Genomic DNA, 15,478 nt, shown 5'->3' on the forward strand with positions numbered 1-15,478 from the left:
AACACACGGCCAAGGCAACAAAGGAGTGGCTCAAGAAGAAGCACATTAAGGTCCTGGAGTGGCCTAGCCAGTCTCCAGACCTTAATCCCATAGAAAATCTGTGGAGGGAGCTGAAGGTTTGAGTTGCCAAACGTCAGCCTCGAAACCTTAATGACTTGGAGAAGATCTGCAAAGAGGAGTGGGACAAAATCCCTCCTGAGATGTGTGCAAACCTGGTGGCCAACTACAAGAAACGTCTGACCTCTGTGATTGCCAACAAGGGTTTTGCCACCAAGTACTAAGTCATGTTTTGCAGAGGGGTCAAATACTTATTTCCCTCATTAAAATGCAAATAATTTTATAACATTTTTGACATGCGTTTTTCTGGATTTTTTTTGTTGTTATTCTGTCTGTCACTGTTCAAATAAACCTACCATTAAAATTATAGACGGATCATTTCTTTGTCAGTGGGCAAACGTACAAAATCAGCAGGGGATCAAATACTTTTTCCCCCTCACTGTATCTATTCATTTACACAAAGATAACATGGTTGTTTTAAAGCTGTTATCACATTGAAAGAAATCATTTTTCAATACTTTTTTTTTTAAAGAGTTAATGAGTTAATGTAAACTCAAAGAAAACAAAAGTATCTAAAAACTGAAACTGTACTAGAAACACAGTTCACTTCCTCACTTCCTGTAGAGTGGGAAACAAGACTAGCACCACCAGATATTACTCAACATCGCCACCACCACAGCATCCTGTAACTCTGAACTAGTGGGAGGGGTTCTGTCTTACCAAAGGGAACGCAACACCGCCACTACCTCGCTCTCCAACGAAGCTGATTGAATTGAGGAGCTAACTGAAGTGAAGAGGATGTTGTTTGGAAGAGAAACTCTTGGAGGGCAGTTGAAGTACATAAAAATAACATCTTTATTGATATAACTAAGGCATTTTAGCCCTTTGCCTTTGCCGGGCTTTTACAGATATTCAAATGAGATCACTTACCAGTGATCTTGGCCTGGGTGGTGTCCAGGGGCCCGGTAGGGAACAGCAGCTCCCTGTGGTCTCCTCCAGAGAGGGGGCCGTATTTGATGCGGTAGTTGTCTACTTTAGCCTGGCTGTTCTTCCACTCCAGAGTGATGCTCTCGTCAGTCTGCTCTACCGCCTGCAGATCCCCCGGGGCATCCAGGTCTGGAACACATCCAGTCACAGATCAGTCGGAGTGGGAATGGTATGATCCTTATGTAAATACAGTACCATGTGTGGTCCAGACACCAAGTTGAGAACAGGCCGCCACTTTTTTTTTTTTACAGAATTTTGCAACCCAAGTGCTGTATGAAAGGCTTGTTCCAGGTTCCTTGGCTGCATCCCAAATGGAACTCTATTCCCTATATAGCAGGATTGGGGTTAATTCCACAAATTCAATTTTAATTCTATTCCATCCCTGTAAATTCCATTTAATTAAATTATTTGAATTCTGAGATAATTCAATTCCTCTCAATTCCAATGTTAGGTAATTCCAAGAATTATTTTCCCGATTAAATATTATCCCCAGAACTTCTACCAATTCAAATTCCAATTAAATTCCCTCAGGCTTTCAGGCTGATCTGTTCAGACAGCCTAGCTAAACTGGAAATATAGAAATACAAGTTGAAATGACTTAAACAAATCATGCAGTCAACTTTTGATACTGCATTAGTTATATTAACTGGGACATATACAAATAGTGAATTCTATTCAATTCAATTACAAAGATAAAATGTTTTTACAATTCTAATTCAAACAGTCTAATTCCAATTAAATTCCAATTGCGTAAATTGACGATTGTTGAAATTCGAATTGAATTCAATGTACATTCTCCACTACATGAGTGATATCAAGAATTGAATTGGAATTTCAAATTAAATTGGAATTGACCCCAACACTGCTATATAGTGCAATACTTTTGACCAGAGCAGTAATGAGCCTTGATAAAAAAAGTAGTGCACTATAAAGGGAATAGGGTGCCAATTGGGACATTGCTCGTGTCTTACCTGTTAGGAAGTTCTCAGACACAGGCACACTAGTCATCTCTCCCCTCTTGGCCATGAGAGACACCTCATACTCTGTGTCAGGGTTCAGGCTGCCCAGGTGGTACTGTGTGTCGCTGGAGGACAACTCCACTGTGTTCCTGTCTGAGGGGTTGTCGTTGGGCCCGTAGGTCACGCTCACCCCGTCCACCATGGCCACCGGCAGAAACCAGGTCACCAGCGCTGTGGTGTCCGTTACGTCACGCACATCCACCTCTCTGGGCGAATCGATCTCTACAGAGAGTGGAGGCCAGAAAAGAGGGTGGGGTGAGTACAGGATGCTATATGAATACAGAGTGCTATTCCCTATATAGAGCACTACTTTTGACTAGAGCCCTATGGTACCTGGTCAAAGGTAATCCACTATATAGGGAATAGGGTGCTAAATAGGGTGAAAACACTGCATTTTCTAGTATGTAGCCATGCATGCGGTTGTTCATGTCAGTACACATCAAAACCTGGAGCATGAAAGGCACTTTCCCTACAGTGTGATGGAATTGATTTGTCACATTCAGCAACTTCAGGAAAGTCAAACCTTCTGCAAAAGGGAGATAAGACATGGAACCTGCATTGGAGCTTAACACAGATTTAACCCCCAATGAGACTGGCTGTGTGCTTGAGCGCGTGTGTGTGCGTGTGAGTGTGTGTGTGCGTGCATGTGTGCGGTTCCAGGGTTGCGATTGTCTCCTAAGTGGTGCCTCCGTCCCACACTCATACACACCATGGGGGGAGGGGAGGGGGAGAGTGAGGGGGGGGGGGGATCACTCCATGCAATTAGACCCCCAGAATGCAAATCCCACTACAGTATGTCAATGTGTGTTAATGGCAGACATAAAGAAGCCTTGAGTGACATGGAGATATAGGGGACCCCATCCCAGTGCTGCTGTGTGTGTGCGTGTGTGTGTATGGTGCTCAGGTTCCATTGTTCAACAGCTCCATAGACTTCACACACGTTGTAAATGCTAGTCCAATAGTGACAGTCAACGCGTTCATTTATAAACTACCCTCCGATCCTAAAGAGGAGGTCTATCAGAGGAGAAAGTCAGTCAGCTAATGTCTTCTCCTTGCCTTGCTCCGTTTACTCTGGCAAATCGGGGGTAGTTTTCAAACCATAAATAAGCAGAGAGAGTCTGACCTTACTTTGGGATGGAGGTGAGGCCATAAAGGTTAGTAGAGAACCTTATGAAGAACATTTTCTTCAGCATATTGAAATTGACTTATTCAGATTGGCTGTAACAGAACTCTCTGGGCCAGTGTCAAAAGCTCACACTCTGTTCAGATCCCATTTCAGTGCTGGAATGTTCCACAAAGCTTTAAAAAATATATATATATATAATAAAACACCATTCTCGATGACTACTAGTCTTGAATGTGTTGGTGGTGCAGTGTATTTTAACCTCCCCTCGAGCCACCTAAAAATAGCTTGGCTGGTGAGAGGGTTGGTGGGAACCAAGCTGGCAGGTGGAGTATAGTTTCAACCCTGAAACCTGTAGATATATTGATCCCAAACCCAGAGTACTTCTCACTGATACAAGCCATTAGCCTTGATAGCAGCACCCTGATGGAGATATTATTTCCTCATAACTGTTAAACCTTCCAAGGGGGTAGTGATGGCTTTTTACTGCCTCTAGTAAATCAAGACGATGATATGAAAAGTAATGAGCTAATCACTCAATGTTGGAACTTCAGGATGCTTTGGACAGACTGTCCGACTGCATCCCAAACTGTACCCTGTCGCCTACATAGTGCGCTACTAGTCCCATAGGACCCTGGTCAAAAGTAGCGCACTACATAGGAAATAAGGTGGCATTTAGGACACAATCTCAGAGCTGCAGCAGAGGGGATATTCAAGAAATCTATTGGATCAAGGTGACAATGTGTTTCTGTGTGTAACTTTGACAGCTGAAAGCCGCTTCTGAGTCTCTCTGTATCGCTGGAAATCATATTTAAAAATGTATGCAGGTGGTCAGAATGGCGTAAGAGGGGTTTATGGCTTATTCCCATGCAAATATGTCTTGAATACAAGGATTACAGTACACTTGATGCTGGCAGGTCCCTGTGTGAAGCTCTCCATATTTTGAATTAGTTATTTACCTGTAATTGTGCGTAGCCAGCATTGGCAGGCATGAACAAAAATTGAATTCTGAACATTTAATTATTCTTCAGAGATAAGACATTCAAGCCTTGAGGCATTAAGTCAAAGGCCTACTGTATATATGATTCTGTAAACCTTGGGTATCACAGTGCCACCAAGTGCATATACTTGGGGGGGGGGGGTTCGTCCTATAAGCTACCATCTACCTCAGGCTCAACATTCAGGTACATTTTTCAAGTGAAAGTTATTTGCCTGGAGGAGTAATACACTCACTTGTGAAAACGTTCTTGCGTGCTGGGCGTCCGCTGGTGTTGTTCTTCACCACCTCCAGTTTGACCTCGTACTCCTGACCAGGTCCCAGCCCAGACTGCTCAAACATGGTGTCAGGGCTGCCCAGGGAGTTCAGAATTTCCCCGTTGTCCTCTTTCTGCCGACACCAAACAACACCAATCATTAAAATGATATGGCATGTTTCATAATGGCACAGTTCCCCTTGGGGATTAATAAAGTACCTATCTTTCTAGTGTATCAATCATTACCCACCTCAAAGGCAAGCTTAGGCTTTGGCAGCTTCCCAAAACAGCACCCTATTCACTTTACAGTGCGCTACTTTTGACCAGGGCCAATTGGGCTCAGGTCAAAAGTAGTGCACTATATAGGGAGTAGGGAGCCATTTGGGACAAACACTTGGTGTGGGAATAGGTCAGCCACATCATACTCAGGGGTCCTGTCTGTGATGGTGGAACTATAGTAGGGTGTGTGGGGGAACTGAACGTAGTTAACTGTGGCCTTCATGTCCTAGGACTATTTCTCATAGGCTCTTGAAAAGAAAAAAAGCTTTTAGAAACAATAATCATTCTGTGCCTCATGGCTGCAGTACATGGCCATTAGAGCTGCCAATAGAAGCCTCGCAGAACATTTATTCACATTTAAACTTAGAGACTTAAAGAAAACAGTCTTTGAATACTGTCTCGCCTAAACTATTTTCCATGAAATACTAACCCTTTTTCACATAATCTCCCTCCCAAATGGCACCCTACACCCTATTCCCTATATAGTGCACTACTTTTGACCAGGACCCATAGACCTATAGGGCTCTGGTCAAAAGTAGTGCACTATATAGAGACTGATGTGCCATTTGGGACGCAGACACATAGCTAGGGCAATTACTGAAGCTTGGAGTGGGTGTCTGTCCTGTTATGGGGCGTATATGGTTTCTTCCACAGGGAAACAGGGATAATGATAGGCTGTGGGCTTCTGAAGATCTCAACCTCCTCCTTGTGGAATAGGTAGAGGGAGCTCCATTAACAACATGCAATGCACCATGGGAGACAGGAGAGGGGCGTGCTGCCCACTCACACTGTTTCTGAAGATGAGGGGTCTACTGTTGCTATCTCACAGTGTTTCTGAAGATGAGGCATCTACTGTTGTTAACCCACAGTGTTTCTGAAGATGAGGCATCTACTGTTGCTAACTCACAGTGTTTCTGAAGATGAGGCATCTACTGTTGCTAACTCACAGTGTTTCTGAAGATGAGGTTCCAGCCATCAAAGGGGATGTCCAAAGGGTCCCACTGAACCTCTACTGCAGTCTCCTTCACTGATGTGAACTTGAGTCCCTCAGGCTCAGGGAGATCTAAGGGGATGAGACAGACAAATAAGACCATATTTGATGTTCTGTTTACTTAACCCTCAGGACACCCAGCACATGGCTACATCTCAAATGGCACCCTATTCCCTATACAGTACACTGATTAGACCAGAGCCAGCCCTATGGGCGCTGGTCAAGGTAGTCCACTATAAGGAATAGGGCGCCATTGAGACGCAGACATGGACTCACGGCCAGCTGGTTCCAATGACGGGTAGATTAAGGGCAACATTGAAAAACTACACCATCCCAGGTACAAATTAGTGATTTAATGAAATTACATTGGCAACAGATTTTCGCATAAGCCCTGCAATCAATTTGTTGATATTTAAAGTTACATTGGATTTTTATTGACTGCCCTTAATGAATGGCACTTTTGCATTACCCCATAGCAGTCAGGCATCAAAGCTTAAGGTTGTACAGTGTCCATATTAGGACAGTCTCAGTCAGACTTTAGTCAGCCTTATCATGAGTGCCTGCTGAGACAGAGAACGTCCGAATGTGGGCACCGTAGAGGTGTCTTATGGCTCCGGGGTGAATTTTCCCCAAGGTACAGATCTAGGAACGGCTTCCCCTCCCCAAATCCTAACCTTAACCATTAGTGGGGAAAATGCTAAACTGACCCAAGGTCAGCATCTTGGGTCAAAGTTACGCTACTCCTGACTTACGTGTTGCCACTCTGGCACTGACAGGGACACTCCTCTTGTTGTTGAGGACAGCGAAGACACTGATCACGTACTCCACACCAGGCTCCAGCTCACTGATGGTGGCAGTCTTCTTGTCCCCAGGCACACGCATGTCCAGCTCCAGGCCTCCAAGGGCGGTTGGCACATAGGTGACCAGGTACTCTGACACCTGCATCTCATTAACCCAGGAGAGGTCGACTGTCTCCGGGGTGACCTCTAGCACTGTCAGGTCCTTGGGTGGAGACACTGGAGAGACAAAAAAACACAACATGTTAGGGGACATATTCATCTTTTTAGAAGTGATAATTGTTTTTTGTTGTTTATATCATGGAAGCTTGTTTATATCATGGAAGCAGGGAAATTAAAATGTCAAGATAGGTTAAGTGAATCATTTTTTTGTATGAAAATTACAGCAACACAACTACAGTTCAATGGAGGGTGGGTTTCAACAGTATAATTTCACATTTTTCTCTGATCTGAGTTATTTTTTGCGGCGACTAATGACCTAACTTCAACCAAACCATCAATTCTCCATGATGAAGCCAATAGCCTTGGAAAACTTCAACCCATATGTCATCATTCGACAACCACATTAAACTGCAATATTATTCATTTAAAGCAATATAAACAATGTTGTGAGGCCAGACATGTCAGCATTTCAATGAATGTCATCATGTGGAAATGTTCCTTAAAAATATCAGCCATTTCCCCTGTGGTCCCGTGTGGCTCAGTTGGTAGAGCATGGTGTTTGCAACGCCAGGGTTGTGGGTTTGATTCCCACGGGGGACCAGTACGAAAAGAAAAAAATATATAGAAAAAAAATGTATGAAATGTCTGTATTCACTACTGTAAGTTGCTCTGGATAAGAGTGTCTGCTAAATGACTAAAATGTTACATAAACAAATGACATCACAACAAACAATACTCTCATCAACCAAAGGATCTCTCTTTCTCCTATATAGTGCACTACTATGTACCAGAGCCCTATTGGCCCTGGTCAAATATAGTCAGTGGTGGGAAAAGTATCCAATTGTCATACTTGCGTTAAAGTATCCTTACTTCTTAACAGAAAATGACTCAAATAAAAGTGAAAGTCACCCAGTAAAATACTACTTGTGTAAAAGTCTAAAAGTATTTGATTTTAAATATACTTAAGTATCAAAAGTAAAAGTAAATGTATAAATAATTTCACATTCCTTATGTATGGCAAACCAGACGGCACGATAAAAAAAAAAGATTTACGGATAGTTGGGCACACCAACACTAAGACATAATTTACAAATTAAGCATTTGTGTTTAGTGAGTCTGCCAAATCAGAGGCAGTAGGGATGACCATGGATGTTCTCTTAATAAGTGTGTGAATTTGACCATTTTCCTGCCCTGTTAAGCATTCAAAATGTAACGAGTACCTTTGGGTGTCAGTGAAAATGTATGGAGTAATGTAGTGGAGTAAAATAAAAAGTTGTCAAAAATATAAATAGTAAAGTGAAGTACTGATACCCCCAAAAAACTACTTAAGCAGTATTTTAAAATATTTTTGCTTAAGTATTTTACACCCCTGAACATAGTGCACTATAAAGGGAATAGGGTGCCATTTGGGACGCATCCTGTGTCTCTTACCCTCAGAGCAGTCTTCTCCGATGAAGCCCTCGTTACACAGACACACTCCGTTCATACATTTCCCCTGGTCCTCGCAGTCTCCTGGACAGGTCAGCAGAGAACAGTCCAGGCCCTGGAACCCCTCGAAGCACACACACTTCCCATCCACGCAGTAACCCCTCTCCAGGCAGTTATTGGGACACGTCTTCTCATTGCAGTCCTCCCCAGCAAAGCCCTGGTTGCACACACACTGGCCATTGACACAGTGGCCACGGTTCAGACAGTTGTTGGGACAAGTCAGCTCGCTGCATTCTTTGCCTGTGAAGCCCACAAAGCACACACACTTGCCGTCAACACACTCGCCGTGTCCCAGGCAGTCTTTGGGGCAGGTCTTGATGCTGCAGTCATCCCCCGCGAAGCCTTTACTGCACACACACTGTCCGTTCACACAGCTCCCTTGGTTCAGACACTTCATAGGGCAGGAGATTTCAGAGCAGTCCTCGCCCTCGAATCCTGCATTGCAGACACACTCTCCATTGACACACTGGCCTCTGTTGCTGCAGTTGTCTGGGCAGGACAAAATGGAACAGTCCACTCCCTCGAAGCCTGGGTCGCAGATGCACCTCCCGTTGAAACAGTGGCCTCTCTCAGTACAATCGTTGGGGCAGGTGAGCTTGGAGCAGTCTTCCCCGCTGTAGCCGGAGTGACACACACACTGGCCATTGACGCACACCCCGCGGTTGTTACAGTTGCTGGGGCAGATAGGCTCTCCACAGTCCACTCCGGTAAAGCCCTCCTCGCAGAAGCAGGTTCCGTTGACGCAGCGGCCGCGGTCGTAGCAGTCGTTGGGACAGATGAGCTCGGAGCAGTCGTAGCCCGTCCACGGCTCGTCACACACACACTCATCATCCACGCAGCGGCCTCGCCCCAGGCAGTTGTTCAGGCAGTTGGTCTGGGAGCAGTCGTTCCCTGTGAAGCCTTCCTCACAGATACACATGGCGTCGATGCACTCCCCGTTGTCCCCACAGTCCACCTGACACAGCTCCATGCTGCAGTCATCTCCATCGAAGCCCTCGAAGCAGACACACTTGCCGTCGATGCAGCGCCCCTGGTCCTGGCAGAAGTTGGGGCACTCAGGCTCGGTGCAGTTGGGTCCCTTCCAGCCGGGCTCACACACACAGCTGCAGGTCTCAGTGCTGAAGTTACCACGGCCGTTACAGTAAGGCTTGGTGGCCACCTCACCTGAGGAAACATGGAGGGAGCAACACAAAATTCAATTTAGGTGATTATAATAGTAAAAGTTCGATCACAAATATTATGCAAAAAGACAAAGACAAGTCTGAATAGGGGTTATTGATCTTTAGAAGAATTAAGACCAATCTAAAAATGTTATCTAAGTCGAAACTACAACTAACTGCCCCGAGAGCAGCGTTTCCAAATCCTGGTCCTTTTGTTTTTGTCATAGCTCTAACATACCTTATTCAATTAATCAACTCATTATCAAAACCTTTCGTTGAATCAGGTGTGTCAGGACCAGGATTGGGAAACACTGGCCTAGAGTGTCTGTAGACCAACTGTACTATACTGTACCTGTAATCTGAGCTCCACAGCAGCTGGTTCCACTGCCACACTGTTCTCTGAGGCTGGACAGCTCAGACTCCAGCATCTCCAGCCTGCTCAGGATGTCCTTCATGTCGTGCATGTGGTTGTCACAGCCGCACGCCTGCTTGGGAATGTTGATGCGGTGGGTGAACACGATCTGGTTCTCCCCGTCCACCGTGTGCTCCAGGTGCTCTGTGGTCTGCATGTCCGACTGGACTGGACTTCCTTTGGGCTTGATCTCAGTTCCTCCGGGGCTCTCCACATCTACGGAACACAGGGAGCTGGAGGGGACATTGATGTTGTAGATGTGGTTGAAGACCACTGGCTGGTCAGGGTGGGGCAGGGTCATGTTCTCAGAGGGGTCTCTCAGGGTCTCTCTGCGGTGGCGGATGATCTTCTTGACCAGGCCGGCGCTGGAGAGCTGGAGCAACACGGTCACGGTCACACAGCCTAGGAGCAGGCCTTTCATCACCATAATGGCCAGGTCCTGTCAAGTCCTGCTGGGAGAGCTTGTGATCTGTCAGGAGAATGGAGTCGTTCTATCTGGGAGATGGCGAAGACGCCCTTGTGTCCTAGAATCAAAGAAAAAGAGAAAGCACAGTGTGAATCGAAGCAGAAGGTTCAGATAAACTGTATGTAAGAGAGAGTAGGGAAAATAACAGGAGAGAGATTGTAGAACAGTAGCTACTTTATCTATTTATAAAATATTGAATGCACAATCTCAACCCACTCTCAATTCTCAAGTTATGCAACTCATTGTTCATCTTGACATTTCTGGTTTGCCCTTACTAGCCAGTATAGATCCGACAGTGACCAACACACAACAGCCTGATTCACTTCAGACCATGTGGCTACAGTGAAATGTCAAAGTATCCTACTAAAAGCAATTAACATTCCAGTCTCATTTAATACATGATCCTGTTGCTGCCTGTCTGCCTGTCTGCCTGCCCTGCCTTTCTGCCTAGTTGTCTCCTTGCCTGCCTGCACCCCATCTCAACCCCCCTGCTCACAGCGGAGGAGACAGACATTTTCTCTGAGGACCAACACTGCAGGGGCAATTACTGCAGGGGTGGCGAGTTGTGACCTTGAGTGCTGCGGGATTTTATTCTCTGTCCGGGTTTCTCATGACAGGCTGCCATGAACAGCAGGCAACACCTGCATGTGGGGAGTGGGGAAAATGGAACTAACCTTCTCCCTCCCCTTCCCGACGCCCCAGACCACAACCCAAGCTGACAGATTAAAACCGGTGAGGGGAGACCATCTGCAGGGTTCCGGCGAGCCCTGCAGCGCACCGCGCGGGGTTGGCCCGGGTGTTCAGGGCTGCATCCCAAAATGGCACCCTATTCCCTTTATAGTGCACTACTTTTGAGTAGGGGTTGAAAGTTTTGCACTGTAAAGGGAATAGGGTGCCATTTGGGATGCTCACCAGACGAACGTTCAGTTCAATTTGGTAACATGATTCTTTCCACACCAGAAGTTACTGGGCTGTTTCTCTAGGCTCCCGAGACATGTTGTTTCTTTTAAGAGTAACGGTCTGCTGGAAAATGTGCTGAGATTGAGTTATGGTTTGGAGACTGGCAGTAAAACCTTGTGGTCTGTCCTTTGAACTTGTTGTTACATAAAGAATCCATGTTAGTGATCATATGCCCCTCTGTGGGCAACAGAGCTTGAACGTGGAGCATACATTACATGTTCTTTATCAACACAAGAACAAATCTTGGCATATGGAAGGGGTGTGTAAAGACAATGCTGAACAAGCAGGAATTAAGTAACTATTAAGTCACTTTCTGCAAGTTAAGCGTGACATACAATTCAACACGTTTTTTTACCTTCTCATTATTGGTCAGTATAAGGGAGAGGGTAAATACACATTTAACAATGGATTTTCTGCCTTCAAAAAATTGTTTTTTCCCCCCAGCTAATTACACACCAACTCTTCTGCACTTTGTCAAAATGCTGACACCATCTATTTGGTGTTTCTCACCTTCAGTAAGAACAGATACACAGGTTGCTCTAAAAGTAGGATTGCTTTCAGCAGTCAAAATAAAATGTTCTCCATATGTTCCAAAAAGAGACAATTGTTGCGACTCAACACCAATTCAACATTAACTAGACATGAGCCCCTAGACATGTTCCGTACGGGTACGTCCCAAAGGGCACTCTATTCCCTATGTAGTGCACTCCTTCTGACCTGGTCTAAAGTAGTGCACTATATAGGGATTAGGGTGCCCTTTGGGACTCAGCCATGGATATATAATGGAGGGAGTTCCATTATCGTGGGGTGATGAAAAGGGGGTTACGCCTTGCCGCAGACAGACTAGGTCAGAGTGGCACAGAATATACTAACGGTGTGCAGCGAGTCATAAATCTTCTCCACACACAGAGAGCGGGAGTCTGACAGCCAGGACAGCCACTGGCACAGGGAGGTCATGAGCAGCAGCTCCTGTGATGTGAGGAGCCTCTGCTCTGCTGCTCTCTGCTCAGTCTCCTGAACCTGCGCTGACGTGTGATTAGGCTGTCTGACAGATGAGCTCCAGTCCCAGGGATAGAGCGAATGGGATCCCACGGCTGATCTCAGCTTCAGCAGCCAGCCCCTGATTAGACAGACAGGGATGAGTGCCTCCGTGATGGACGCACAGTAAGAGCACTAATGTAGCCTGCTGATGGGAGCGCTGAGAAAAAGCTAACCCCCACCTCACAGGCATACATGCAGGCATCACGCACACACACACACACACACACACACACACACACACACACACACACACACACACACACACACACACACACACACACACACACACACACACACACACACACACACACACACACACACACACACACACACACACACACACACTTGCTCCGCTGTGCTTGAGCATCGCAAACCAGGGATTAAATCAACAAAATAGCCAGAAAATTGCTTTGAGTTGCTGCTAGGGTTTTAGTTCTGGGCGGATGGTTGGCTTTCTCACTTTGGAGGCTGGCTGGCTTCTCTCCACATGGAACACTTAGGGAACCAACCCTCTCTGAGAGAGCAAACTAGTCTTTGTGTGAGGCATTATTTAGCAAATCTGTGGCTTTGGCTAAATAAGTGGAAAGGAACCAAACTTGTATTTCTCAAATATCTATAGACAGTAGTTTAATAGATCAACTACTTGCAACCATAATTTGATATGCTGCAAAGGTTATTATTAGATGATCATTTAAATACACCAGACAGTTGTAGCCTTTTTTTCCACCATGGGAACAGAGAAAACAGCCTCCCCACCTGGACTTCCGTCAGCAGATCCCTGTGGCCACGGCACTATGCTAATGCCGCTGGTCGCTGGCACACTCACTCGGACTTGACACAATTTGACTGCTGCTACTTTCTAATTCTCTCACTTTTATTTTACTCTATTGTTAGCTTCTCAGACCGCAACAAAGCCAGTTGGCTGCTATGTGGCCAATGTGTGGGGGATTTTACCAGGGGAACAAGAACCTGCTGGCTGGCACACATATTTAGTGCAAGTGATCTAAATTAGCCCAGTATTGTAAGAGTGCTGCTGAGCCGGCAACACTTCAGTTTTATACCCACCACACACAGAGGATCACTGGGAATGGTTTCAAACAAAGTTCCTTCTTCAAAAGCTTCTCATTCAAAACCAATTCTAATTTAAAACTTTGCTGTATTGACCATTCATCTGAGGCAACAATAATGCCTGTTATACATTATAGAACAAGGTTTTCCCCCAACAAACATATGCAAAAGTTTGGATTGGTTAGATAAATGAATGAGATACAGTAAATCTCAAAACAATGAAGTCAGCATTGGTCTCTGATCATACAATATTGATGATGGGGTTTCCAGTTCTAAGAAATAGTGTAAAATGTGATAGCGCTAACTAAATTCACATGATTTTGATTGATCAAATCAGGATGATCCTGCACAAATCTACATTACAAGAATCTAGAAATCCATATCAAACTGATGAACGGTTTTACCATGTGGGTCTGAATACAATAAGCATGCTTCTTCATGTTGTATGGAAAAGAAGAGACTGTGTGAGACAGAATTGAGACCCTGCAGAGATTAAAGCCTTCTCTGTCTGTAAAGTGGTGTCATTTCCTCTATATAAACCACGTTTCCATCCACAGTTTTCATGCGAGTAGAATCATACCGCATAAAAAGAAATCACGACAGCTGTGATGGAAACGGGCAGGTTCGGTACATCTCCTTCCCATACTGTACCTTCCTGACTTTCTCATTAGTGTAATGTAAAAACCATGACACTGTGTTATCCAACTCCAAACAATGCAAGCAAAGATCCCCCCCTTTACCATTACAGTACCTAACGTTCTTTCTTTCTCTGATAAATACTCCTTTCGTCTCTCCGCTGTGTGTTGCATTTGGAGTCTTGGAGGATCTTAATCCGTCAGTAAATCAAGTGAATGCACTTATTTAACACAAAGCAGAAGGAAGAGGATCAGGGTGGAACATAGGGAGTTAGCAAGAGGGAAAACCAGGACACTTCAACAGCCCATTGAAATCCATATAAGCTATACACCACTGTATACCAATATTTGATTTCATTCCAAATGGCACTCTATTCCCTTTATAGTGCACTACTTTTGACCAGGGCCTCAGGTCAAAAGAAGTGCACTATATAGGGAATAGGCTCAAGTTTTGATTTGTGTTAAGATTAGCGCTGTAAATGTTCAATCGCTTAGCATCGCTGCTACGATTTCTCACGTTTACCTCTAGTTTCAGGGGAAATAAAGATTTCCTCTGAAATATTTTGTCAATGATTGTTTTTCCAGTGGTACCATGTCTTTTTTTCTTTCCTTCTCCCATCTTTCAGACTCTCAGGGCCGGCCCTAGCCTTTTGGGGGTCCTAGGCGAGATTTGGTTGAGAGCCCCCCTCCATTTTGCCATGGGACGGACATAACATTTAGCAATTTTATAACTAATTTCATGCAATTCTACTCTTGCTTTGCCATGGGGCAGAGAGAAAGTAAGTTGAGACCCTGACTGAGTTCCAAAAAATATATATCCTATGTTGTATATTCCCAGGGCCGGCCCTGCAGACACTGGAAGTTTTGAATTCAATTGGTTCTGGAGGAGCACTTTGAGATTGATGAGAGGGAGCTTTCAGCCGGTCAAGGATTTCAGAAGTCATATGCAGAAGCCAGGATTTCTTTCAAACTCAGCCCAGCCTGGCCCCCATGCTGACAAACTTAATCATCACTGTAGTCTACCTTTACTAATACCAACTGTGCCATATGGTGCAGCCAAGATAAATCACTAGAAAACACCATTGTTCACCATGCACAGTGCAGGCTGTCACTGTGTAGCCCGTTTGGTGAAAAATGCTGACTATAGATAGAGCAGGAAGGAAGACAACCATCATTCTGCACAGCATGCACGTGTTTTATGACTTAAATGCAAGCTAATACAGATCATGATAGTTTACTAATGATAAGTAGAAGATATGCCTGTGGGGTGGAGTATAAGGGAAGCATTCGCATGGCTGGAGCGTACTACTGTCTGGTATCAGTAAGATAAACTCCACAACAAACAAACTGAATATTGAAGCAGATTGGCCCACTTGATGTGTAAAAACTGTAAATATTCAATGACTTCTTCAACCGACCAACTCCCCAGACTGTACATCCCCAGTATGTTAAACAGGGGAATGTGGAAAAGCATGCTTTTCTTTTCATTTCTGTAGAAATCATCAAGCTTGCCTAGTTTTGTAGGTCACCCATGACAACAACGAGCTTTCCTTCTTTGCCACACACTCTTCTTTAATCTG

The 15,478-nt window shown here is 44.9% G+C and overlaps 1 protein-coding gene across 4 annotated transcripts in view; it reads right to left on the reverse strand.

The window, feature by feature from the left end:
- Nucleotides 1-15,478, reverse strand: part of LOC100380751 (tenascin) — a 114,450-nt gene that overhangs the window by 26,059 nt on the left and 72,913 nt on the right. For all 4 annotated transcript variants that reach the window (XM_014171019.2, XM_045707105.1, XM_045707106.1 and 1 more), the window contains exons 2-8: nucleotides 9,669-10,252; nucleotides 8,100-9,320; nucleotides 6,462-6,725; nucleotides 5,666-5,781; nucleotides 4,420-4,573; nucleotides 2,016-2,285; nucleotides 988-1,173 (exon numbers count right to left, since the gene is read on the reverse strand). In XM_014171019.2, the coding sequence (XP_014026494.1) occupies nucleotides 988-1,173; nucleotides 2,016-2,285; nucleotides 4,420-4,573; nucleotides 5,666-5,781; nucleotides 6,462-6,725; nucleotides 8,100-9,320; nucleotides 9,669-10,155 (2,698 nt within the window). In that variant the 5' untranslated portion in view covers nucleotides 10,156-10,252. The remainder of the gene's footprint in view (nucleotides 1-987; nucleotides 1,174-2,015; nucleotides 2,286-4,419; nucleotides 4,574-5,665; nucleotides 5,782-6,461; nucleotides 6,726-8,099; nucleotides 9,321-9,668; nucleotides 10,253-15,478) is intronic.

This window comes from Salmo salar, chromosome ssa24, assembly GCF_905237065.1.
Source record: "Salmo salar chromosome ssa24, Ssal_v3.1, whole genome shotgun sequence".
NCBI classification, from domain to species: Eukaryota; Metazoa; Chordata; class Actinopteri; order Salmoniformes; family Salmonidae; genus Salmo; species Salmo salar.